Genomic DNA, 27,572 nt, shown 5'->3' on the forward strand with positions numbered 1-27,572 from the left:
GGCTAACGCACAACGGAGTCGCAACACTCCCGCTGTATTTCATCCGGTGCCCGCTTCTCCTAACCACACCAGGCTAGCAGTTGCATATCATATAGCATAGCTTCACAGCTAACAAATCTCGCTGGCTTCGCAGCTGACAAACCCTGCTAGTGACTATGGCTAACGCTAATGCTTCCACTAAAGCAGAGGAGATAACGCAGGTGCGAGCCTGCCCTTGCGGGAATAAGATTTCGAGCGGAGATACTCACCCGATGTGTGTGATGTGTCTCGGCCTGAAACATGCCCAAGCCGCCTTTGAGTCCACGGAAGAATGCACACACTGTGAACGCTTCTCCCTCAAAGTGCTCCGTCGCCGCCTGGCTCGTCAGACGAATCTGTCCGGCAGCGACCGGTCTTGGCTTCCACATCCGAGGCTTCGGAGCTAATGGATATGGCTGTGGCAACGGCTCCAGAGCCCGAAGCTGGTCCGAGCTGGGGCAGCCAGCTCAGCCTCACCGGCCCGTTTTCCCAGGAATTAGACGGACCCGGCCTCGCGGCTGGCCCGCTCGATTTTCTGGTGGAGAGGGCGGAGGATGACTTGGATGGTGGGTCGGAACTCCTCATGACCGACGAGGATGACGACGATGATTCTTCACTGGGACTGTCGGGCCGGGTTGCAAAACTCCAACCCTCAACGACAGCTGTGGCGGGAGACGGCTCGTCTTCCCCCGCTGTGGATTTGGACTTGCAGGACGTGTGCAAACGCGCCGCTACCAAGCTCAACATCCAGTGGCCCGAAGTCCAAGCTGAGGTGACGCGGTCCCGCTACGACGGGAAAAAGTTGCGAAAAGTGAAGAGAACAGGGAAACAACTCCTGCCTATCTTCTCAGAGTTGCTGGAAGAACTTGCTGTCTCCTGGCGCGACAAGCCATACAGAGAGAAGCATCCTGTGGCGGGCAGTTCCATGCTTGACTGCGAGGGGATGGAGAGCCACGGTCTCTGCAACATCCCTCCAGTGGAGCCCGTGGTGGCGGCTCACCTCCACCCGAAAGCATCCCTGTCATCACTGGGGCCACTCCCATCCAGAGCGGATCGTTTCCAGTCCAGCCTGACAGACAAGGCGTACAAGGCGGCTGCACTGTCGGCGCGAGCCCTGAACGCCACCTCCCTTCTGATGGCGTATCAAGCCGAGCTGGAGGAGGAGATGACGGCTTCACCTGACCCCGTGTTGTGGGAGGAAATGTGTGTGATCACTGACCACTGCCTTCACCTCCACAAGGTGGCCATCCAGTCACAGGGCAGAGCCATGGGGTTGATGGTGCTACAGGAGAGAGCCCGCTGGCTTAATCTCACCACGCTGTCAGCCAAGGAGAAGGAAGATCTCCTCGACACCCCCATATCACCCAAGGGCCTCTTCGGCGCAGCGGTCACGTCCATGCAAAAGAGGTGCGAGGAGAGAAAAAGGGAAGACGAAGCCTTGAAGCTGTGTCTGCCGAGAAGGGCACCCACTGCCACCCTCCCGGCTCACAGTCAAACTTTTGCCCAGGCTGTGGCACGGCCTCCTCCCACCTTCAAAATTCCCAAGCTGCCTGAATCCCAGGCAGCTCCTCAGGCTCCGCCAAGAGCACAGGCTCCAAAGGGTCCGTGGCAGAAGAAATCTTCATCCCAAGAGGGGACTCTGCCCGACCGGCCACCCCCCACCTTTACCCACGGGGTAAGGAGGAGGAAACGGCAGGCCTGATAGTTCCAGATGCGGCCAGCGAGACAGCCCTGTTCCCCCCGGCTGCGCTCGCCCCAGCAGCTCCGTTCACGAGCATCGCCACAGAGCCCAGTTCTGTTCAGCGGATGGACAACGGGATGTTCGACCCGGCCCAGCGCCCTGTGAAGAGAAGCAGAGACAGTGTGCAGCAGGTGGAAACCCCCAGCGGGTCCCAAACATGTCTCACAAGCACTTCTCATTGTTGCAAAACATTAAAATTATCCCAACTGTCGCATCCAGGCCGAGTGCCGAGGGCGCAGTTAAAAACAATGAAAAACAAAATAAATCCACTGTTGAAAAACAGTTTGGTCACACATTTTACGGAGGGAGTGATCTCTCTCTCAATAAACGACCGTGCGGTGAATGGCACGGCGGGCGCATGCGCAGTACCAACAGAGCGGTACTGCGCCCCAGTGCGGGTTTTATTCAAGATATTTCCTGGTCGCCAAGAAGGGGGGGCGCGGCATGCGTGCGATTTTAGATCTCAGAGATCTAAACAAGCACCTCAGGAAATACAAGTTCAGGATGTTAACGCACGCGTCCCTGCTGCGTTTTCTGCGTCCGGGCAATTGGTTCACTTCAATCGATCTCAAGGATGCATATTTTCACATCCCAATATACCCACCTCACAGGAAATATCTCAGATTTTCCTTTCAGGGGACATGCTACGAGTATCTAGTTCTCCCCTTTGGTCTCTCACTAAGCCCGAGAGTATTTGTGAAATGCACAGAGGTAGCTGTGGGCCCGCTCAGGAGGCGGGGGATCCGAGTAGCCACGTACATCGACGACTGGCTTATTGCGGCATCTTCCCGCCAGGAGGCAGCAGATCACACAAGGTTACTCACAGAACACCTGGTGGATCTGGGTTTCAAAATAAATCTGGAAAAGAGTGTTCTTCTGCCTTCTCAGAACATCTCCTTTACAGGCCTGTTTATAGACTCAGCTCAGGCCAGAGTCAGGCTGACTGGAGAAAGAGTGCAGGCACTCAGAGACTGTTTAGCCCTTTTTCACAGGGGGAAGTTTGTGTCTCTCAGGCTTTGCCAAAGGTTGTTAGGGCTGATGGCATCATCCCTGGTGGCGGTTCCCATGGGACGCTTGCACATGAAAGGAGTGCAGCGCTGGGTGGCCTCACACAGGTAAGACCCACACCATCATGGCTCTCACAGGGTGAGAGTCTCGGTGAACTGTACAGCAGCACTGGCCCCTTGGAAAAGCGCAGGCTTCTTGACCCAGGGAGTGCCTATGGGGGTTGTTCAGCGCAGAAAAGTGGTCACAACAGACGCCTCTCTATCAGGCTGGGGAGGCGTGTTCGAAGGGAGAGCAATAAACGGGACCTGGGATCCTCACATGCGCTCATCCCACATAAATTACTTAGAACTGCTGGCTGTTCACCTGTCACTGAAACACTTCCTCCCTCTTCTGAGGGGACATCGTGTGTTAGTCCGGACGGACAACACCACGGTGGTGGCATATATCAACAGGCAGGGGGGCCTGAGATCCCTTCAGTTACACACACTGGCACACAGACTGATAGTCTGGTGCAGCAGACATTTTCTGTCCCTGAAAGCCACCCATGTGCCGGGGACATTGAACCATGGAGCAGATCTGCTGTCCAGGAGAAACCCTCTTTACGCGGAATGGAGACTTCACCCAGACGTAGTGAGTCTGGTTTGGGAGCGTTACGGCCGGCCAGCTGTGGACCTCTTTGCAACACAGGAGAACACCCAGTGTCCTCTGTTTTTCTCACTGTGTGATCAGAGTGCACCACTGGGGGTGGACGCGCTGGCTCATCAGTGGCCACGGGTTCTCTTGTATGCATTCCCCCCGATAGCATTGATTTCCCCCACCCTAGCCAGGGTGAGGGAGGAGGGTCTGTCGATGATTCTCATAGCTCCCTACTGGCCAACAAAGCACTGGTTAGCGGAGACAGCACAGCTCCTCCAGGGGGAGCCGTGGCCCTTGCCAATACGCAGGGATCTGCTGTCGCAGGGGCACGGGGAAATATTTCATCCCCACCCAGAGAGGCTGGCCCTGTGGGCTTGGCCCGTGAATGGCTCAATCTACAGTCTGGAGGCCTTCCCCCAGGCGTGATTGAGACTACTCAGAGTGCTAGGGCTCCCTCAACGAGGTCCCTTTATGAGAGCAAATGGTCGATCTTTGAGAAATGGTGCTCAAACACACAAGAAATTCCCTTTCAGTGTTCTGTAGTGGTGATCTTGGCTTTCCTACAGGACATGGTGGACAAAAGGATGGCCTTTTCCACTATTAAGGTGTATTTGGCAGCCATTTCGGCCTTCCATATCGGCTTTGGGGGGAAAACTGTGGGACATCATCCCCTGGTCTGCCGCTTTATGAAGGGTGCACGTCGCAAGCTTCCTGTTTCTAAACCATTAGCACCGTTCTGGGACCTCCCCATGGTGCTGGATGCCCTTTCAGCCCCACCTTTTGAACCACTAGATCAGGTGGACTTGAAAATGGTGGCTTTAAAAACAGTGTTATTACTGTCTCTGGCCTCAGCTAAACACGTGGGTGAGATTCACGTTCTTTCAGTACATCAAGAATGTACAAAGTTCTCTGCAGGAAATACAAGGGTGACCTTACAGCCTAACCCAGCGTTTATGCCTAAGGTGTTGGGGTCATGTTCCCCTATTGACCTTGTATCCTTCTATCCCCCGCCTTTCTCCTCAGATGGGCATTGGCGGCTACACATGCTGTGCCCAGTGCGGGCCTTGCGCATCTACATGGACAGAACTGAAGGCTGTAGAAAAAGTGACCAGCTTTTTGTGTCTTGGGCAAAGAATCAGGTGGGGAAGCCAGTCTCTAAGCAGCGGCTTTCTCACTGGATTGTGGGGGCTATTGCTTTAGCTTATAGCGCCAAAGGGGCGCAAACACCAGAGGGTCTGCGTGCTCATTCTACCAGGGGTCTCTCCACGTCCTGGGCCCTTTTCAGAGGGGTCCCCATTCAGGAAATTTGTGCCGCAGCAAGCTGGGCCTCTCCACACACCTTCATCAGGTTCTACAAGCTTGATGTTACAGCCTCTTCTCTGGCCCATTCAGTGCTTGGTTTGGCCAAGCCCTAGTGTGGCTTATTTCAGGGCGGTTAGTCTTGACACTCTGACAACATCTGCCCAGCAATCCGGGAGTCAGTATTTTCCCAATGTGAGACACGAAACGAATGCTATGAAAGAGAACTTTAGGTTACTTGCATAACCCCGGTTCTCTGAGTAGCATGAGTGAGTGTCTCACCAGACCACCCTCCTTGCTCATTCGTAGCGAGGAAGAGGTGATGGTTTTTTGAATGAGGTGCAGCGCAGTGTCAGGCCCCTTTATAGGGGGAGGGTCTCCACCCATCCTGACACTGACGTGCTTAGTTCCAGCCAATCCTGGCTGGCGTAATGTAAAAGGAGCTTCTGACGAGGTCACGCCGAGGGCGTTCCCAATGTGAGACACTCACTCATGCTACTCAGAGAACCGGGGTTACGCAAGTAACCTAAAGTTTTTGGCACTTCCACGTTAGCTTAATTTTTCAGCCTCAGAGGTTGCTGCTTAGTATTGATGCATATCTGTTTTTTTAAACTCTTAAATACTGATGTCAGTTCCAGCTAGGAGAGGGGAAAAACAGATGCATCTTAGATGCACTGTGATTCTCTCCTAAAAGATTATGTCTCAGTGCAGAAATCTACAAATTGGATGGTGTAACGTAGAGGACATAAATATGTGGGTCGTGTTTACATTATAAGCAAGGCTACCTCTTGAGTTTTGGTGAGTAGAGCTGAGCCTGAGCACTGCATCCTACTGGAATACAAATATGCTGTTTTTATAGCAGCAAGTGCTCACACATTGAGAAATGCAAACCATGCATAGAAATCAAACATTTTGATACATTAAGATGCCTTGCTAATAATTTTATAATCACACTATAGCCCTCTAAATTGAATTTGAATCAAATCATGAGGTCCAACCCCTTTTATTGGTCTAAAAAATCCAGTGTCAGTTGAGCTGTAATGTAAAAGATGTAAATCTGGAGTGTACCTGTGTGACTGCATTGGGGGAGCTTCCAGCAACAGCCTCATATGGAGGTGGAGGATCCAACGGACAGAAGACCTCCACCCCTTTGATCCGAGCCCCGTAGATATGAGGCAGAGGGATCACACTGTCCCCAAGGATCCTGAAACACACACACAGCCAACCAGTGAGTGAGTTTTCATGTTCTACCATGCTTAAGTGACACATCAACACTAAAAATGGATTAAAGTAAAAATGTAAGTAAAGTTAAAGTACAGAACACAGGTGGAGGAGCTGTTACCTGCGAGCCAGGCGTGGTGTGTATGAGTAGAAGGTGGAGAAGTAGGAGGGGGGAGGGGCTGGGGCCACAAACTCATCTGGGTCTGGGACCGGAGGAGGCTCCTCCCTGTCTTCAACTGTGGCCCTGTGCTCGTCCTGTCACAGAGCAGAGATACGTGACATCGCACAGGAGTCAGTGTCGTCAAGTGATTTTGTGATAAACCTTTGGCAATGTAAACTTATGTGACGCCTGTGGCTCGACAAAAAACTACATACGTGTATGTGCAATAGTTATTGTATCATAGCAGCCTGTCACAGGTTGCAGCGTGATGATTAGAGGAGAAATGACAGAGCATAAAGGAATAAAAAACAACTCAATCATTCAGGATTTTGGTAAAAGAGAAGGAAATCACCTGTTAATTTATATATACAGTACAGGCCAAAAGTTTGGACACACCTTCTCATTCAATGCGTTTTCTTTATTTTCATGACTATTTACATTGTAGATTCTCACTGAAGGCATCAAAACTATGAATGAACACATGTGGAGTTATGTACTTAACAAAAAAAGGTAAAATAACTGAAAACATGGTTTATATTCTAGTTTCTTCAAAATAGCCACCCTTTGCTCTGATTACTGCTTTGCACACTCTTGGCATTCTCTCCATGAGCTTCAAGAGGTAGTCACCTGAAATGGTTTCCACTTCACAGGTGTGCCTTATCAGGGTTAATTAGTGGAATTTCTTGCTTTATCAATGGGGTTGGGACCATCAGTTGTGTTGTGCAGAAGTCAGGTTAATACACAGCCGACAGCCCTATTGGACAACTGTTAAAATTCATATTATGGCAAGAACCAATCAGCTAACTAAAGAAAAACCAGTGGCCATCATTACTTTAAGAAATGAAGGTCAGTCAGTCCGGAAAATTGCAAAAACTTTAAATGTGTCCCCAAGTGGAGTCGCAAAAACCATCAAGCGCTACAACGAAACTGGCACACATGAGGACCGACCCAGGAAAGGAAGACCAAGAGTCACCTCTGCTTCTGAGGATAAGTTCATCCGAGTCACCAGCCTCAGAAATCGCAAGTTAACAGCAGCTCAGATCAGAGACCAGATGAATACCACACAGAGTTCTAGCAGCAGACCCATCTCTAGAACAACTGTTAAGAGGAGACTGCGCGAATCAGGCCTTCATGGTCAAATAGCTGCTAGGAAACCACTGCTAAGGAGAGGCAACAAGCAGAAGAGATTTGTTTGGGCCAAGAAACACAAGGAATGGACATTAGACCAGTGGAAATCTGTGCTTTGGTCTGATGAGTCCAAATTTGAGATCTTTGGTTCCAACCGCCGTGTCTTTGTGAGACGCAGAAAAGGTGAGCGGATGGATTCCACATGCCTGGTTCCCACTGTGAAGCATGGAGGAGGAGGTGTGATGGTGTGGGTGTTTTGCTGGTGACACTGTTGGGGATTTATTCAAAATTGAAGGCACACTGAACCAGCATGGCTACCACAGCATCCTGCAGCGACATGCCATCCCATCCGGTTTGCGTTTAGTTGGACGATCATTTATTTTTCAACAGGACAATGACCCCAAACACACCTCCAGGCTGTGTAAGGGCTATTTGACCAAGAAGGAGAGTGATGGAGTGCTGCGGCAGATGACCTGGCCTCCACAGTCACCGGACCTGAACCCAATCCAGATGGTTTGGGGTGAGCTGGACCGCAGAGTGAAGGCAAAGGGGCCAACAAGTGCTAAACACCTCTGGGAACTCCTTCAAGACTGTTGGAAAACCATTTCGGGTGACTACCTCTTGAAGCTCATGGAGAGAATGCCAAGAGTGTGGAAAGCAGTAATCAGAGCAAAGGGTGGCTATTTTGAAGAAACTAGAATATAAAACATGCTTTCAGTTATTTCACCTTTTTTTTGTTAAGTACATAACTCCACATGTGTTCATTCATAGTTCTGATGCCTTCAGTGAGAATCTACAATGTAAATAGTCATGAAAATAAAGAAAACACATTGAATGAGAAGGTGTGTCCAAACTTTTGGCCTGTACTGTATGTACACACATATATATTTATATATATATATATATATATATATATATACATATATGACAGAGGAAAGAAGTATTTAACAAAGTTACATTGCTCCTTGTGTGTAACTGTGCAAAGCCTATCTCTTAATGGGGAGTTGGACAGCAGCTCTGCTCTGCTCTCTGCTTTGTTCATATTTTGCAGAATATCATTAATATTTCCCTCATTATTGAGGTATCATTTCACTCACAACCTATCTAGGCGTCCCTGTGAGTCTAACAAGCAGGGTGTATGTGCGTTGTGAACCGGCCTCAAATAGTATAGTGTGGCCCTTAAACAGCAGCAAAATACTGTACCATTCTGACTTTAGACCAGGTGTTTGTTGGTCAATGTAGCAATCACTTCTCTGCTGCCTCAAAACCGCAATCCCCACCAATGTGTCTCAACGCACCACATTGTAAGACCCTCACCACCGAAAGACGTTTGCACAGTTACTCTAAGTATAAACACATCATTGTCTCATATATCATATTTCTGATTTGGATATTTTTAAGCACCAACCCGCTGTAGATAACAACATTAGGATTGCTGCGACAGACCTGACTGTGTCATCATACCGTGCAGGGGGTTCTGGCAGTGAAGATCTGCAGGTATCTCAGGGCAGCTGCCATGAGGCACACAGCTGTGGTCAGAGCGTTCAGAGCACACAGTGCAAACAAGACTTTCTAGGAGAGAAACAGAAACAATCTGATTGTTCAAATAGAGCAGACAGAACTATTTAATCTATTATCCACATTCAAAACAGTCCAAGAGCTCCATATTTACAAGCTGCAAACAATAGTGCTGTACAAGAAATTGAAGAATGGCTCTTTGTTATTTTGGTAGAAATGAATGAGAGTTTTATCCAATCAGGCAGGAGAGGTGGTGTTTTTGCTGAGGTTGGATCTTAGACATTACAATAAGTATAACCATTTTGAAAGTCTGCTCTGTGTCCAGTGCGACATCACTCAGCTGACCATAAATTCACATGTAGTCATTCTGCAAACAAGTAAAGGATGAATACATGGATGAAATGAGAAACAAATATTCAATAATGTAAAGACAGAATTATAAGAAATACAATTGTGTCAAAACTATCAAAATAAAGTTTTGAACTAGTCTTTAAACATTTAGTCGAAGTAATGTGCGTATTTCCTGCGTACACTAGTAGAAAACCATATTATTCCTATGGTGTAATACTCACTAAAGACACAGGTGTTCACTGCTACTACTCCTGATTAACTCATTCTCAGCTCATTAAATATACATGAAGATGAGTGACTCTAACAGTATCTGTTGTCCAGGTTTCTTTCAAGAAAGTGTGAGGATTATACAGTACATGTATACTATATATGTAATATTTTATTGAAAGTGCATTTTCCTCAGGATGTATTTATCAGTCAGCTCACAGTGAATCCAGCTGTGACATATGTTTAGTTGGTGGACCTTGAGAAGGATCCTCATGGTGTTGCAGGAGTGGGCAGGGTGGAGCTCCAGCAGCTTCTCCTCAGGACATTTGGAGCTGGGGGAGAGGGAGCAGCAGTAACAAACATTGCCAGCCTCACTCTGAAACAACAAACAAACACACACACACACACACACACACACACACGCGCACACACACACACACACACACACACACACCGTTGATATAAATATGATTTACAACATTTACTGATTTATGACGTCCCATGAAGATCAAGATCTCCTCATCAGGAGAAGCTTCAAAATATTAAAATGTATGGAGTATACAAAGCAGTTAAATCAGTCAATACAACATGCACTAAGCTATGTAGTGACTGTCGCAAGAATAGAAAAAAACTTGCAGTGGATGTTTATGGTCCTCAGAGGCTGAATCTTAATTGTCCTGACCTTTAAAGGATAATACAACTTGGCTCTTACTGTAAACTCTCAGACAACTTTCATTAATGGCCACATGACCAGGGTGACCTGAATTTAGTTTTGGTACACCATTAAAAAAAAAAGTGCTCAGTGTCAGCTGCACAATATAAAGGCAAACAGAACATATTACACAGTAAATTATAATCATAATAATCCTGCATTTCTCACAGCAACTTTGAAGACATTCCCTTGGGCTTTCACATTCACAAGATTAAGACAGACAATGTCACAGTGGCCTTGACGTATGACCACCAAAATGTCATTAGTTCATCAGTCAAAGGGGACATTTTTGCCAAATTTTGAGAAATTTGGTCAAGGTGTTCATGAGAAATCACGCGCTCATTTGAATGACACAAATGTCCAAGAAGACATTAGTGCAAAACTTGAAAAAAAAAAATCCTCTCAGGTTTTCTTGAGGTATCGTTTTCACAAGAGTGAGACAGACAAGGTCACAGTGACTTTGACCACCAAAATTTAAAGAGTTCATCATTGAGCTCTTCAACTGAAGAAATTCCCCTGAAGCCATTCTTCAGATATTGTGTTCATGAGAATAGGACAGATGGACAACATGAAAACATAATGCCTCTAACTACGACTATCGCTGGTGCTGAGGCATAAAAATAAAGGATGGATGGGTGGAGGATATGGAAATATATTTTATAATGATTATATGCCAATATTCATTCAATCTGATGGTTTGAAGGCTCAACAACTGCATTGCCAGTCAATATTAGGTCAGAAAATACAACATCTGTTCAATTTACTTCTGTTACAAACCACGCCCACTCCTGGTCTCATATCCGAATAGAGATAATAAACAAACATGTTAGAAAGTGTTCCTTGGTGAGCTTTAGAGGTGTCGATGGGTGTATTTTTAGCTTCCCACAGGCTGGCTCACTATTTACCCGTCTTCAGTCTGTATGCTGAGCTTGGCTAACCATGTCCTGACTCCAGACAAGGGATTAATATCCATCACTCTGTGGAAAGATTCAGCTACATTATGTAACATTAAGAGTCATTTTACAGGCCAATTTGCATCTACACTCCATCAACACTAACAGTAATATTCATATGCTCCCAAAGTTATTTCTGCACAACCAATGAGTCATTGACATATCAGTTACTGAAGACAGTGTCTGTTTACATTTGACGCCAAATGAAGCTACATTGGAAGTACTGCACTGGATCTGTACCAGCATGAAAATAGTGCACATGCACACACACACACACACACACACACACACACACACACACACACACACACACACACACACACACAGACCTCTATTTATAGAGGAGAGTGCAAAACACTGCATGACCCCTATCTATTCTTAAACCTCCACTGCCCTAACAGACAGGACAGATGGACAAAAAGAAAAATGAAAAACAGCTCGACAGGAAGGAGACAGAGGATAGGAGATGAGACCTGGTAGAGGGAGGAAGGAAAGCCAACACAACAGCAGGGAAGGTCAAAAGGTCACACAGTGGAGCTCTGGCCTGAGCAAGACTCATCACATTTCCTGCAGCCTGACCTGCAACATATCAATTTCCCTAGCCAAGGCCAAGAGTGAAGAACTGTGGAGCTACATAGTGCCTCCAATGACAAACTGCACACATATTAATACACACATACAACACACTGTTTGTTCAACTAGAATAAATACACATTTTGAAAAAAAAAATCAAATGCAGCCAAAATATAACCACAAAATTAATTAATGTTTTTAGCTGATTTTTTTTTTTTTTTATCTTTCCCAATAATTTTTTATTTTGTTCAAACAATATTTTATTTACAATATTATTTTTCCTGTTTTTGTTTTAAAGACCAAACAGCAGGAATTGTCAAACTAATGCAATCACTCTATGTTTGTCAAGCAGGGGAAGACAACGATGTGTATTCATTTAAATTTGCCTGGAAATCGCTGACTTCTATCACAGATATATAATATGAACTAAATACTGGACTCAAAGATGGCGCCTAGTCATTCCAATGGAGTTGCTCGCCTGACGCATACACCAAAGATGTTTTCTGCGTTTACTTCCACAGTATGCAGCCCACAGAACATGCACAGCAGTGTTTCTCCCTCTGGCTCTGCCTGTGAGTTCCTGCTCGTCTCATAGACTTCACACTGTCAGAATGAAATGGATTTTTAAATTCCTTTTCTCAGCTTGAGGACAGTTTTACAAATAAACACAATTCTATGGATCAATAATTCATAAAAGAAAGAGTCATAATTGACCTTATTTGCAGTTTAACATGTCCTGTTAACAGTTTTACAAACATCTCCTCATAATGGTGGTCTATGAAGAAAGTGCTTTTTGGGCCATAGGGAATTTTTTTTTAATGCAATATCCCAAGTGGCCACTGGACAAAAATAGAAGTGACTTTCTGAACGTCTGACTTCTACATAAAACTGACCATATTCTCAAGCTTCCTTCACCTACACTACTGAGAAGTCCCATAATAATCCAAATTCTTTCCATGAAACACAATAACCAAGTGAATCAGATTATTCTAAGCCTCGACACACTTCTGTTTTTTTGCGAGTAAAATGGTCAACTTACAAACAAAAGTGGTGAAATACCATATTATATCAATAATGAAGTGAATGCAGCCAAACACACACTTAAAAGTCTAACAAAGGGAAGTCTGCACCAACTATTTGTTTCCATGAGAACCTACTTTGTTGATTTTTCTTTGTGATTATCAGTTTTTGGTTATGTACAAGTCTGTATTTAATGTGTGTTTTTTCCCCTCTACAATCTTCCTTGTGGCTGTAATAAATCCCATCTGTGCTGTGTTTATGCCTGGTTCTCAGTGGACAGTTTTCCCAGGAAAATTGCATGACCTTAATAAATCCAGAGTAATACTTAATCATGTGAACATGTCTCCCAATTGTGTTTGTGCAATCCTCCCTTAAAGGTTCAGTGTGTAGGATTCAGGGCAGGGGTCAGCAACCATTCATATGAAAAGAGCCATTTTTGGACAAAAAGAGAAAAAACAAATCTGTCTGCAGCTGCAAAACATATTTGACCCTGATAATAAAAGAAACACAGCTGTTTAAGTCTACATTAGCCTATCAACATTACTAAGAGGTCTACATGAGCATTTGTTAGTATGTTTTACCACATAGTGGTTCTACACTGGGTTATTTATGATTATTTGGTACTTTAATGTTGCAGCATTGTCAATTAAATCAAACAAATCTGTCGACGCATCATTTAAGTCTCTATTTTCTTGTGACAAAGCTGCCCCGAACATCGCCAACCTCCAGGACGAGGGGGATGATGTGACGGAGCAGCTCTTTCATTGACTGTGGGCAGCGCGCACATACACACACTCACACACACACTCACACACACTTGGTAGTTCTGCATATATTTATTTATATTTATATCCATACATTCATACGATCCTTGTATCGTTTCCTTACAGAGTATGTTGCATATTCATCCTTACTCTGTTAAATAGTCTGTTCTTGCGCCTTTGATGATCATGTGACATGTATTATTACGTTTCGTTATTGTTAAGTTAACTTTTGTTGTGAATAATTTGTGAGAGTTAAAGGAGAACATTTATGAAAATAATGAATATTTTGCCTTATGTTTATTTTGAGTTTAGAAAGCTGTAAATTGTGTTTTTGGTTAGTCAATATGCTGATTGTGTTTTTTTTATGTGAATAATATGCCTAGTGGGAGGGGCACCTAGTTTAAAGGAGGCTGCTTTGGCCCCGGATGAGTCAGTCTTGTTGTGGTTACAGAGGAGGTAACAACTGCTCGACCTCCAGACTGTGTGCTGGAACCTGTGTTTTTGAAAAGGTATTTTGAGTTATTGAAGAACTCTCTTTTTTGGACATTCTGACAATTTGTAAAGAGTATTTTTTTTTTTTCATGTTTTTTTCACTTTTTGTGAATATCACTGTCTGCACTTTGGGAGGCCGGCATAATAAATAACGGCATCACAATATTTTTCCGACTATGCCTGTGTTTTCCCAGTTTTTGAGTTTTGAAATAGAACTCCATGACATTTCCTGTGAGACTTTATGTTTTTTGGATTTGAAATCCATAGCAAGCCTACCTGGGTAAACTGGAGACTAGACAACACTATTGAGGTTCATCAAAGTTTGGTGAAAAATCTTAATCTTTTTTGTCAAAGGGGCTAAAGAGACACATGTAGCACCGAAACCTCATGTTATCTACCCCTGATTTAGAGTGATACATTAGCAGAAACTGTATAGAATATTAATAACTGTGCTTCCATGAGTGTATAATCACCTGAAACTAAGAATCACTGTTATTTTGTCATTTTAAAATGAGCTGTTTATAGTTTATAGCGGTCATGATACTTTCTTTCATACTATGGCAAAGGAGTGACCTCATGTCTTCAAAGGAGATGATGATAAAATCCCAAGCACTTCCTAAGTAACAGCACCTTAGCTTTTTACTATAGCTAAAATTGGTCAAATTTGTATGTCATATTGAACTACAAATGTTAGTTAGCATTAATAAACAAGTTTCAACCATAAAATGTGATCAGGTTGTGTATCTTGTCCACTTTTGTGTTGGGATTGGCTGACTTGGCAGAGTTGACTACCATCTTGTTTTTACATGGATTAATTTATTGTGCTTTTGCAACCACTAGATGGCACAAAAAAGTGTCCACGAACAAGGACAACAGCTCTATTTTTAGAGAAAAATAAGTATAAGGTGCAGCAAACTGAAAATGTAATGTCTTCATATAAGGATGCATGGTCTCAGGAGGTTGAAGACTGTTTATCCTGTTTCATAAACTTATTGGAACTCTGAAAATCCACCAGTGGCTGGCACATCTTGGTAGGTTCTAAATAGTTGGAGTTTATATTTCATTCATACATACATAGTGGAGACTGCTGAGATAAAAAAAAAAAAAAGAAAAAGAAAAAACACCTTGTTAGGGTTAACAATTTCACGCTAACAAAAAACTTCACAGGTTGCTACCTTTACTGTTAATGAATGGACTGCATTTAAAATAATTGTTTACGCTTTAATGATGTCAAGCTAATTTGCAGAAGACAGAAAAACAGCAAAGACTTCCTTGTCTTTCAGTGAAGGCTATGTGGGAAACATTATCATCAGGCAGCATCTTGCCTAAATCAACCAGATGCAGAGGCGGGACATGCTTTCACCATAGTAGGAAAGAAATATTGTGAGTAGGGTTGGGTCGGTTCTCGGTAATACCAATTCGGTCCGGTACTCCGTCTTGGACCAGGTTTTATTTTTTGAGACCAACCGGACCACATACTTGGGCAGAACGTACGCGGAACGGACGCCGCAGAGGTCTGCCCGGTAAAAGTGGACGTCTGCAAGCCCTGTGCGCGCAAAGCACAACTACGCGGACTCCGCTCCGCGCACCAGTGTCACACAAAAGACTGTTCGGCATGTATTTTTCACATCACAGGGATTTTTCACGGACATTTTTTGTCTGTGAGCACCTGTGTCTGCCTCTTCACCAAGCGCACAGCGAGCAGGAGAGAGAGGAGGGTGGCGCGGGGACTGAGCTAGGAGGTGCGAGTGCGCATGTGCCTCTACTGTAGCCTGGAGTTTGTTTAATAGTGACGGGGAGTCGATAATGGCGGACAATTCAGTCTCGATGAAATCAAAGAATGCGCCACTATGGCAACACTTTGGCTTTGAGCCAGACAAAGGAGGCAACCCTTGTTTGCACTGATTGAGTAGGCTGCAAAATTTATTTGTAAGGAATAAAAGAAACAACTTGTTACTGTCACTCTGTCGTCCTATGGTCGTTTTTTATTTTAAATGAGTCAATTGTGCCCCCAAGTGGCAAAAATCCAGTATTACCGACTTGATGCGGTTTTTTACAAAAACCGGACCCTTCTTTTTTCCCAACCCTAATTGTGAGTGGGTCCTCTTCCACAGAGTTCACCATGTTGTTTCTAAAGTAGCCTTGTTCCAATCACACACTGGCTCTAGATAAGGCCATTTGCGTTTTCACATTGGTCACCATAGCCAAGTTTCAGGTGGTTGCAATCTACAACCTCAACCCAGATGTGACAAGTCCCACACACCAGACCTTTAAATACAGCTGCAAAAATTCTTATTCTTCTGTGAGTCAAGAAAAGCAGAGCAGAGCCAGTAAAGTGATTGGCTGCTGCCTCTGTTTGAATGAGATGAGAGCCAGTCAAATTGCTATTTCCATCCTGAATGATAAAAAGTTATTGACTCCTAACTTACTGTACATCCTTTGCTCTAATTGCCATGTAACATCCTTCCCCAGTAAACTGGTTCAACATGGAACACATCAAATTAATTAGCATGATGTCATCTCTAATTGACTTTTCCACAGAAGGAATAGAGGGAAGCAGAGGCATCGTGGAGAAAGGATACAGATAATCTACAAATGATGAGACAGACACAAACAGGTAACATCCTCACCAATTGGCAGCTGGTCATACTGGAAACCAGCTGGGCTCCCTGGCAGCACAGGATGAATCCAGCCAGATTAAGGAGCACACACACCACAGACAGCAGGACAAACACATTGACCTGGAGATGGAGAGATGGGGGAGAATGGATGAAAAAGGAAGGGAAGATGGATTATTGTGGTTTGAACACCCTGTGGACATATTCTGTGAAGAGATTTTAAAAAACATGATGTAAATAAATGGTGAGGGACATCAACAAAACATTTACTGTATGTTGCAATGTAGCATGGGCCATATGCAAACACAAAGAGAGAGGTGGGATGACATTAGATTAGAATATAGTTCAACAAAATATATACTATGGAGGATTTTCCTTAAAAAAAACCCAAAACAATGTATAGACTCACACAAAAGTAATCCCTCTCAGTCATCACTTATGACCCACTTCAAGTGTGTGTTGGTGTATTTATCTGCAGAGGCCAAGCTCTCTGCCTGTATATTCTGACTTGATTTGTATTTTGCTTTGGTAGGGACATTTTTGGGCAGTGGTATAGAAATCTCAGCCTATATTTGTGCACAGGTAAGGTTCTAACATTATAAAAAGGTAGCTAACAAGCAGCAGTAGCATGCATCCAGGAGGAAAGAATGAAAACCGCAGAAACAGTAATGAAAAAAAGGAACAAAGCTTGTTCCAAAACTAAAGTAAATCCAGGGTTGGCTTTCACTTTCAATAGCGAGCACTGAAGGAAAGGATGAAGAGTGATGCAGAGCTGGCCTGTTTTCTGTTGGACAAGTAGGTGCAGTGTTAAGCTTAGTTAGCTAGCTGAAGTATTGGCTTTTCCACCAAAACAAATGTAACATTCCCACAATATGACAGTAGATTGCAGTGTACACACACCTCTATGCCATTCCACGCGCTTGCATGGAGGGCCCAGGGTGGAGAGAGCACACCTCCCTGCCCTTCCATAAGCATACGAGGAAAGCCTGAGTTAGAGACAGCATACCATTCTGACCCTCCATATGCCTACATGGAAAGCCTAACACAGGGAGAACAGCAGCAAAGACCCCCTGAACAGCACAGAGCAAGCATCAATGACAAACACAAATGACACTGAGTAAGACACAACACAAAAGGAGGGGCTGGGGTGGAGGCAGGTTGCAGAGTGATTTGCAGAGAAAGCAGCACAACAGTAGGCAGGCCAAAACAGTTTGTGATGTGAGCTGAGCAGTATTTAGTACCAAAAGGGAGAAGACCATACTTAAAGATACATCAGAAATGCTTGTGTTTCAATGTGTACATGGTAAAAAATACAAAAAAAATGATGACATAAGCTTAGTGAGGCTCAGGGGCTGTGTGACAGTACAGTTAAAAAAAGCGACCTTTAAGCGGTATTCACCTTTTCTTTGTTTAAATGCCATTACAGCCCAATCCACAGCACAGCTGCTGCTATTAACCTGCATTCATGTTGATTCTGTCAGATAATGTTGCAGTTATAAAACAGCATTTTAACCTGCCCTGCAGTGTTAAAACCTTTGTTTGTTAAAATCTGCATTAGGGGTGTAATTAGTGATGCAAAGTGAAAACATCTATCCATATCGTCATCTTTAGCATAGACTTTTATTTTGAAAGTCTGTGTCACTGTCAAACAGCAGCAGACAGATGGCAAGCGGCCAAGAGAAAGACGATGACGATAACATTATTTACTCTGGAATAAATTAGCAAAGTGGAAATATTTTGGATTTAGGAGAAAATACAGGACAACAGACAGAGCACATGGTGTATGTAAACAATGGTGTTACAAGAAAAAACACAGCGTTACGTTACCTGTCTGGACGAGTGCCTCACTCTGCTAACTTTCCACTACAGTTACATTAGCTGCTCTGTTTTAACAATGTTTTGCTGAAAAACTGTGCATGCAGGCTGAAATTCAACCGAGCTGTTCTGTCAGGAGATTATTTATGCAGTGATTTAAACCACCGGTGAGTACGAAAAATAATAACACTGCATGTAATTTGTTGAACTGTGAGTAGAAGAAATAGGTCCGCTAGTCGCTAGGCTAATTTATGCAGTGTAAACATGCTTAAGCTAATAATGTGCGATTAGCAAAAAAAACAATTTTTTTGTCCATGAACCTTGACAGTTATTACTGAACTGAATTTGAGACTTTTGTTGAATGATATTGTTGTAAATCTGTGTTTTATGGCTGTTTGGAGAATTTTTCCTTCAGGGCTTTAAGCCAGATATTCCTGAAGTTTTATAAAAAAAAAAAAAAAAGATCATGGTTAAGGTTAAAATGAAAGGATTTCCTCCAGAAAGGTCTCTCTGACAGAAAGCCCTGAAGGCTAACTTATCCCATTTGCTGTTTTATTTGTGTTAGTGGAGTAGGTTTAAAGTGAACTTTACTGTAGTTATTATTTATGTCTTATTTATGTGTTTTATGGCCAAAAGTAAAAAAGAAAGGGGTTGTAGCGTCCTCTGTAACAGACTATCTTAAATGGGCATTTAATATCGCCTAATATCTATGGCAGACTGAATCGAAAATTGCATTGTGGCAGACTTTGTTATATGGGAAAATATCACATTGTTGTCCAAAGAATCGATATATTGTTGTGAGACTGGTGATTTACACCCCTAATCTAACAAGATAAAGTTTTCAGCGTGTTCATCTGACTTCAGACTTTTTTTTTTTTCTTTCAGAAAAATGCATCTAGTGGACTGAAAAAGCAATTGATTATATTATTCTAGTAGGCTACCTAAAGTTTGAATTTGTCATATAAATAATTTTTATGATAAAAAAAATCTATACCTGGCACTGTGGGACGATATGATATTGCCAAACAAAATATTGCTATAGTATGCTGTATCAATCCCGGTTGCACTATAACCAGAAACACTTGCTTGTTTTATTTCTAACAAAGTGGCTGCTCAACCACTGTTTACTGTGATATTAAACCCAGGGATGCAAACAGGTGTATGATCAAAAAAGAGAGCTTGTCGAAGCGAAATTCTGAATATTAAAATACATGAACACTAATTTGGAAGAATATTGTGTATTCCAAAACGGAACAAATCCATTGAGCCATCATGACCATCTTGTTAGAGGTCCAAATCTTTATATGTTTCTTCATGCTCTTTACATTGAACAAAGTGGGTAAATTGGCCTACTACAAATAACATGTCAGTTTCAAACTAAGAGCCATCTGAATATTCTGGGGCAAGTGCCCTTAAGTGTTGGATAATAGTTTTTACATCCGGACTATATGATTAAAAAAAAAAAAAAGAAATTCTGAATATTAAAATACACTAACACTCAATTTCCCTCATTCTGCAAATGAACAAAGTTGAATGTTTCAGCAAAACTACCAAAACAGAGTGCAGTTCAACCTACCTCAATTTCTTTTTTTATACCAGCTATAAGGTACTTGCTCACTCTGGAATCCCCCTCTTGAAGTAGAATCTTTTAATCCACTCTCTTTCCACAAATCTTTATTGTATTCTTTCCATATTTCACCCACTTGTTAGCGAAATAGTTAAAGAACCTCCATTAATCGCGCAATTTAAATGTGAAAAGTCTCACTGACTGACCGTCACCTGTGTGTATGCGGAGAAGGAGAGGGGCGGAGGGAGCGGAGCTGTGAAAACATCCTGCAGTCCGACATACTATCGTTTAATTAACTTATTAGGCAGATATATATAGAGAAAGGCAACGTTTATAGAGCAAGCCCAGATAAGCAGCTCCACTTTAGAAAAACGCCCAAAAAACCACAACCCGGGACTACCAATATTTGTAAGCGACTTTACAAAAAACAAGCCCAAAGTCGTGGCTAATAAGCGGACCTGGCAACCCTGCCCTACGCGTAGCGCTCTATGATCTTTGATCCAGCAGCACTTCATCCAAATGAAAACAAGTGGCTCACGCTTGCTCACGCACTACACAGTTGTTTTGCGCATCGTCAACTGCTCATTTCGTTTGTGTTACTGGAATTATTAACCAAACTCTTCCATATCCACGCCAGTGAACGCTGTCAGGGCCTGACAGAGAGAGAGAGAAAGAGAGAGCGTGACAGAGGGAAGTCATTAACAGCTTACTCAGGATGCTGTTTTGTCACTTTTTGATATTTGATAGTTTTTTAGTAAGCCTTCCCGAACCAGGCACGTCACTACCACTAATAATAAGCTCACAGATGGATTAATAATGTCTTTAGTTTTCTATATTCTGCGGGCCAGATGAAAAGCTTTGGCGAGCTTTCTGTGGCTCGCAGGCCGCCAGTTGATGATTACTGCATTAAGTAGTCAGATGTTCAGTTTTTTCCACTAAGTGCACTTTGTTTTGATGATATTAAGCCTGTTTCCATAAGCTGTAAATGCACCATTCTAACCAAGCTCGCAACAAGTGTCACAGTTAGCTCCACACTTTCGTAAACAAAAGGTCACTTGCAGCTCCAAAAGTCCCAGATGGCAATGGCCAAATTGCCAAACTCAAGACTCCAAAATGGGAGTCCACAAACTAATTTGTGACATCACAGTGGCTACGTCCATTATTTTATCTGGTCTGTGATCAAAACGCAGGCAGAGCAGGAGTAGAACTCCACCTGCCACACTTAGCTGAGAACATGTAGCTTGTTACTACACGTGACCTAACACATGTTAGAAGAGGAGGACCGACGTCACTGTGATTCCATTTGTTAATGGATTTATTAATTAGCTTTTTCCTTTCTGAGTAGGTTTGCCATAGCACACTATATATAACAACCATTTCTCTGTTCACCCTTGGCACCATTTAGAGTTTTGGCTGTTGAGTTTGTGGGGAATTAAGAAAAGAAGCCCTACGTCTAAACACTTCTCAACGTCTGTATTTTCTGAATCTACATCTGATTTGTCCCATGTGCCACAGAGAGCTGACAGTCTGCAGGTTTTCATTTCAACTAATCAGCAGCAGGTGATTCCACTGATGACTGCTCCCCCTCTGCCTGAAGGAGTGCTGATCAGTGGATGGAGTCCTGGAAACCTGCATATTGTTAGTTCTCCATGGAACACTACTGGACAGCCCTAAGTGAGTTAACTACTGGATTTAATTTAACAGCAACAAAACATCATAATCAATGCAGTCCCTGCTTTATAGAAGAAACTAAGACCATATCCCTTACCAGTAGAAGCATGGGCCTTCTCCATGTTGTAAGGCCAACGATGCCAGACAGAATGACCTGCAAACACATGGAGAACAATTATTTTCATACGGTGCATCACTGTCTGAAAAAAAAAAAAAAAAACACAACATGGAACAAAACAACAGATGCACATATCCACCAAAAATGTAATTCGTATGTGGGCTTCTCACAAGTGACACTATTCATTTTACAAAATCATTTGATTGGTTGTACAAATAAAATAAAGAATCTAAGTAATGTTTTCATAAATTATCACAGGTTATCATTCCTAAAAACCTATACAGGCCAAACCCATCTACTTTACTAAGTGATTACGTCAAACCTAGTATCTTTTTCTTCTGTTAGTATACACCACTAAAGAAATTTAGCCTCCACCACTACATTTGAACAGCTTCCTCCCCTCTGCTGCTGATTTTCAGTGTGGTAGGTTTGAAGTACTTCAGTCCATGATACAGTCCACCAACTTCCGTGCTTGGCTGCTGCCAAGCATAGTGCAGACCCACTAAATCACTGTCATACTGTAGCACAACATACATACTACATATCCTGTGCAACACATGGTGTGAAACACAGGAATGCTGCAGCAAAGCCTGGAGAGCTGGAGTGGACATTGATAGGCTTTATCCTTAAATAGCTTTGAATTTAAAGTGATATATAACATGGGCAGAGAGGGGATTCTCTGCAGGAGGTAAGGGAATTTAATCTTCTCCAAAGCTTGGAGGAGCAACAGAGTGACATGTTGTGTGAGAGAAAGACAAGATGGCGGAGCATGGGAGGAAATTTTACCAGCAACTAGGGGTGGGGAAAAAAATTGATACAGCATAGTATCATGATATTTCACATGCTGATACTGTATCGATGCACAAGCACCAATTATCAATCTTCTATCATATACATTATTCACTTTTGCAAATACACATTTTAATATGACTTTTGGTACTAAATAATAAAAAAAATTTGGTCCACGAGATGGTGCTGATGTTTTTTTCTTAATGGGGTCAGCAGAGGTCTTAGTCAGCAGCATTTGGCAGGAAGTTCATCAAAACAGAGATGGAGGCACTGGAGAAAGAAATCAGGAATGTGCAGTGGGCATTTAAATCATACGTCTGGACTTCATTCATTCATTCATTTTTGGTAACTGCTTATCCTGTTGGGGGTTTGGGGGGGGGGGGGGGGTCTGGAGCCTATCCCAGCTGCCATTGGGTGACAGGGCGCCAGAATATCGCAGGGCTGACACATAGAAACAGACAACCATTCATGCTTACATTCACACCCACGTCTGAACTTATTTTGGATTTTTTTTAAATGGAATGAAAGCAGAGCTTTAATATGACATGTTATTTGCAAGCAGTGTCGAGAATAAAATACTCTGAGAACACTACGAACATGAGGGCTCACCTCACCAACCACCATCCAGAGATAGTGCTAGCAGCTGACGACCAAGCTAATATTAAACCTGCTCTGCCTAAAACTCAACCAACACTGGACACACTTTGCTTGACAAAACTACCAGCCAACTCTGAGAGAGCTAAGAAAATAACAGAGTCCATCACCTACAGTACTTCATGTGCAAATATCTGCATCTGTACAGCATAGTTGAAAACAAAGGTTTTTGTTACATGCTGAAAAAACACCCAGGTGTGTGACTCCAACCCGATGTTTTTTATCTTGCAATAATATCGTACTGTGACCTAAGTATCGTGGTAATATCATATCGTGGGTCCTCTGGTGATTCCCACCCTACCAGCAACCCTCACTTCAAACAAGAAGTCCTCATATACCATGGACATGTGGTCTGTATTTCATGCCATATTATTTAACTGGTGATCATAAAATGTTTTGAATGGTGAAGGATGACGGTTACAAAGGTGCTGATATTAAGTCTCCTGGAGGAGATATTACATTTTTCCACAGTTGACTCACGCTCATTTTGGCGTATTACAGAGAAAATTCCCATAAAAATAATGTCAAGCTACGACAGAGAAAAACATTTGTTGGCTACCCAAAGAGATAATATTCTGTCATGGAATCTAATCTGAAGACCATACTGGGAGAGTTAGACTTTGTTTTCACCTCCACTGACATCTGGACAGCTGACAATAAAAGCTTTCTGCGTGTAACAGTTTACTGGATCAGCAGTTCCACTTTGGAGCACAGATACATCAAAATCATTTATCATATGGACTGATGGGTAAGTTGAAGTCACTGTGTCAGACAATGCATCAAATTTTGCCAAGGTATTTAAAATATATCAGCCTGTCAATTCTGAACTGGAAGAAGAAAGCAGCAATGAGAATGTCACTTTTACAGATCTCACAAAACCCCTCTCCGCTGAGGATGATCATCAGCTCATTCTTCTCCCACATTACAGGTACGCATTGGATACAATTGGCCTAACTTCCACCAGCGATGTCGAGGAATACTTAACTTCCAGCGAAGATACCGAGGCTGTGTATCGTGAAATGCACAGCTCTTTAGGCCAAGACAAGTCGATCTACAGTTGCATCAGAACACATAGAAGAAGTGAGGGGAGAACGTGCAAACTCTGCGCAGAGGGGGCGTTCAACTCCCACTCCAGGTTCAAACCAGGAACCCTCTTGCTGTGAGGCGACAATTCTCACCACTATACCACCGTGCCACCCACTTCAACAACAAGGAGCACCGATTGCTGCGGGATTACTGCACTGTCATGAAGGTACTTACAGCAGCACTGGATATCTTACGTGGGAATAACTGTCATTACGGCACTTTATTACCAGCCTTCAAAGTCCTGATGTCAAGGACCATGACTTGAAAGACATCCTCTCAAGGATGACAGCTGGCCTTCCTGAAGTCATTGCGATGTGTGTTGTCTTTTTTTCTGATTTATTTGGGCAGATTTTCTACATCACACATCTCATTAACACAGGGGACAGATGTTACTGCAATATTTGTTTTTAAAGCAGTTAAAAACAAATATTACGGCAAATATTACTGTTGCTGTGATGATATTCATCATCACAGCAACAGAAGAGGTTAATAAACAGCTTAAAAAATAAATCTGTGATACTGATCCCACATTGGAGGAAGTTTGGTTTAGGTCTACAGCCAACAGCCCACATAAAAAAATATTTCTTCTTGCAGCTGCCAATTGTCCTCAGTTCAAACTCAGATGGTTGAGAGATGAGTGCAGGACAGAGTTTGTGAGGGAGTTCCTGACAGCAGAGTGTTGCACAACTGCTCCAGCAGAGGACCCTGCCTCTGTGTCCTCACAATCACCCAGCCATGATGAAATCGACTTTTTACGCATTTGAAACAGAGCCCAAGCCCAAGAACAGCTATTTGGCAGGAAAAGAAGTAACAGGCCATTTGAGGCCAGGGAAGTATGGCGTTGAGACTCCTCCTCCTCAGAACCCTCAAACATCTTTTAACATTCACATAAAGCACAACTCTCTCTCTCTAGCACACCTGTGGAGCAGCTTTTTAGTTTAGGAGGTTCGGTGCTCGACCTTAGAAGGAACAGACTGTCTGAGAAGAGGTTTGCAAAGCTTATGCTTATGAGATATAATTATTATTTTACTTCTGAACATTAAAACCTTACTTTATATGTCAGGCAGGGATAACAAAACAAAGAGCTGGACAGATGTCAGCCTAAATGTGGTGTTATGCAACATGTATATTTTGTAAAACCATTAAATACTCACTGCTGTTCCTATGATGGAATGTGCAGAGGAACACTAGTAAAAAGTCAGGGAAATATGCTTTATGTTTTATATATATGTATAATTACATATAGTATATCCCATGGGGGTTTGAGAGGCTGTAATCTTTGCAGTTATGCAGTTTGGTTGATTGTTGACTCCTCCTGTAAGGCTAACTACAAAATGCATTTCTGAAAAACACAAAAGGTAAAAAGTTGAATACAAAATGAATTCCCTTGAGGAGAATAACTTTTTGATAATTGGTTTCTGTAGCTGAAAGTAAGCATGAGTAGAAGCCAAGTTGATCGAAAATGTACAGAAGAGAAACAAAAAAGTTAAGAAGAATGATGGTGTGAATGCTGATTCAGCATTCACACCATCATTCTTGGTTTTTTTTTTTGTTTTTTTTTTTTTAAAAAGTGGACTCTGTTCCAAAATGAGCTGCCTGAACAGGTTGTATGTCACTTTCTCAGAAGGAGGGGGGGTTACTGAAACTTATGCAGTAAAATAAGAGGCATAGTAACTTACTTCTCATTTCAAGTAATGTAGCCTACTACATTTCCTACTTTTCAAAGGAGTAGCCTAATTAGTAAAACAGTAACTTTTTGCATTTCCTGAGTAACTTGCCCAACAATACCCATCAGGACTGTGTTAAACCTGCACAGATAATTAACACCAGAAGTTGTTGTTTCTTTTCCTTTGAAAGGGACCTGTATTGCTCACAGTAGCCTACAGTGTAACACTACCCGTCATACTACCACATGGCTCTGACAGTAACATATGTGAGGAATCATCTGACACTTTCATGTCATATCCCTGACTGGGTGACAGTATTGACGGTATAAATGGAAACCAGACAAGGTGGCGACAGCTCATATGCTTTTGCAGTATACAACATTTGTTTCTGTCGTTTCCGTTTTAAAAGTGGCAAACAAAACGCCACTGTTGTCCCAGTGAAAAGGGTTAATTTGCATCGCGATAATTGCATTAGTAGTCCACTAATATTTTGAACTCTTGCAAAGGGTATGTTACCTGTGATAAAGTTAGGAACACCTGTCATTAAACATGAGCTGTTCTGCACAGTGATGATATAAGCCCGTGGCTAAGGTAAACTCACCGAGGAGCCTGCCCAGAAGGGACAGGAGTTTCGGATAGGTGGTGAGTTACTGAGGGACAGAGCTCCAAAGCAAAGCGCCACCATGGAGCCGCCGAGCAGCAGCTGCAACAAGCCCAGCGAGAGCAGCGGCCGCCCCGGCAGCAGCAGCCGAGAGCCACCGCCGGCGATCCGGGAAGAGGCGGACAAGCCACGGGGTCGGTTTCGGTAAGACGGCTCAGCGAGCTGCGAAGCCCCGATAACCGGACAGCAAGACCCCGGCAGCACCACTGGGAGCGACATCTGGGGCTCGACGGGCAGGACGAAAAATACAAAGAATCTCTCGAGTCTGTCCACAGAAGCGTTGTTTTCACGGATTACAGGGTGGATCCTCGCTGACTCCAGTAGAGCTGCTGCTCGGTGCCCCTGCCATGATGGTGTCCAGTTTTAAATAACATGCTCGCTGAGCGGCAGGGCTTGGATTGACTTTCACATATTTTGGCAGCGGGCTGACAAAAGTCCCTACGGGCGAGGGGCAGAGCAGACCATGTGTAACATGTAAACAGGACGGATGTCTTCTTGAAATCTTCACAATATATCACCCTGATATAAAATGCACACTTGAGGCCTTACACAGTATTACAAGCATATATTACAAACAGCCATGCACATTTGTTTACAATGCAAGGAGGGGTCACTCTGCATCAGACCCGTGCGCAAACATGTGAAGGGCAGGGGCTCAAATAGAAAAGGGGCACCCTACATCCCCACCACACCTTTCCCTTTTACATTCATTTTCAAATACATTTTGTATTTGAATGAGTATAGTTGGTAGCTCTTTTCTGTACAGTTTATAGACTTTGATAATACCTAGATACCAGACACCAAGATGGCATTTATTCATTCCAATGGCATTGCTTGCCTGGTACATACCCCCCAAAAAGTTTAGTAGCTTCTGGGTTTACTTCCACAGTACGCAGTCTACTGCACTCCACTTTGTCCTGCTGGCCCCGGCCGCAAGCTCCCGCTTGGCTCATTGACTATACATTGTGAAGACTTCACATATTTTTCACAGACTTCTGGTGTCCGACACTGACGAATAAAGCTGTCCTTTCACATTGGCATGAAAGACGGCCCGTCGCCATTATTGTTTGATGGCACCTGGTGGCTTCTTGGGGAAACACGGCGGGACAACAAGGAAAGTTAAGT

General features: G+C 43.3%; 1 protein-coding gene across 1 annotated transcript in view; it reads right to left on the bottom strand.

The window, feature by feature from the left end:
* Nucleotides 1–27,029, bottom strand: part of fam189a2 (family with sequence similarity 189 member A2) — a 37,188-nt gene extending 10,159 nt beyond the window's left edge. The window contains exons 1-7 of the mRNA XM_049579888.1: nucleotides 26,388–27,029; nucleotides 21,570–21,626; nucleotides 16,432–16,542; nucleotides 9,544–9,663; nucleotides 8,676–8,783; nucleotides 6,045–6,178; nucleotides 5,771–5,906 (exon numbers count right to left, since the gene is read on the bottom strand). Of these exons, the coding sequence (XP_049435845.1) occupies nucleotides 5,771–5,906; nucleotides 6,045–6,178; nucleotides 8,676–8,783; nucleotides 9,544–9,663; nucleotides 16,432–16,542; nucleotides 21,570–21,626; nucleotides 26,388–26,666 (945 nt within the window). The 5' untranslated portion in view covers nucleotides 26,667–27,029. The remainder of the gene's footprint in view (nucleotides 1–5,770; nucleotides 5,907–6,044; nucleotides 6,179–8,675; nucleotides 8,784–9,543; nucleotides 9,664–16,431; nucleotides 16,543–21,569; nucleotides 21,627–26,387) is intronic.
* Between the last annotated feature and the right edge of the window lie 543 nt (nucleotides 27,030–27,572).

This window comes from Epinephelus fuscoguttatus, linkage group LG6 (assembly GCF_011397635.1).
Source record: "Epinephelus fuscoguttatus linkage group LG6, E.fuscoguttatus.final_Chr_v1".
Classification (NCBI taxonomy): domain Eukaryota; kingdom Metazoa; phylum Chordata; class Actinopteri; order Perciformes; family Serranidae; genus Epinephelus; species Epinephelus fuscoguttatus.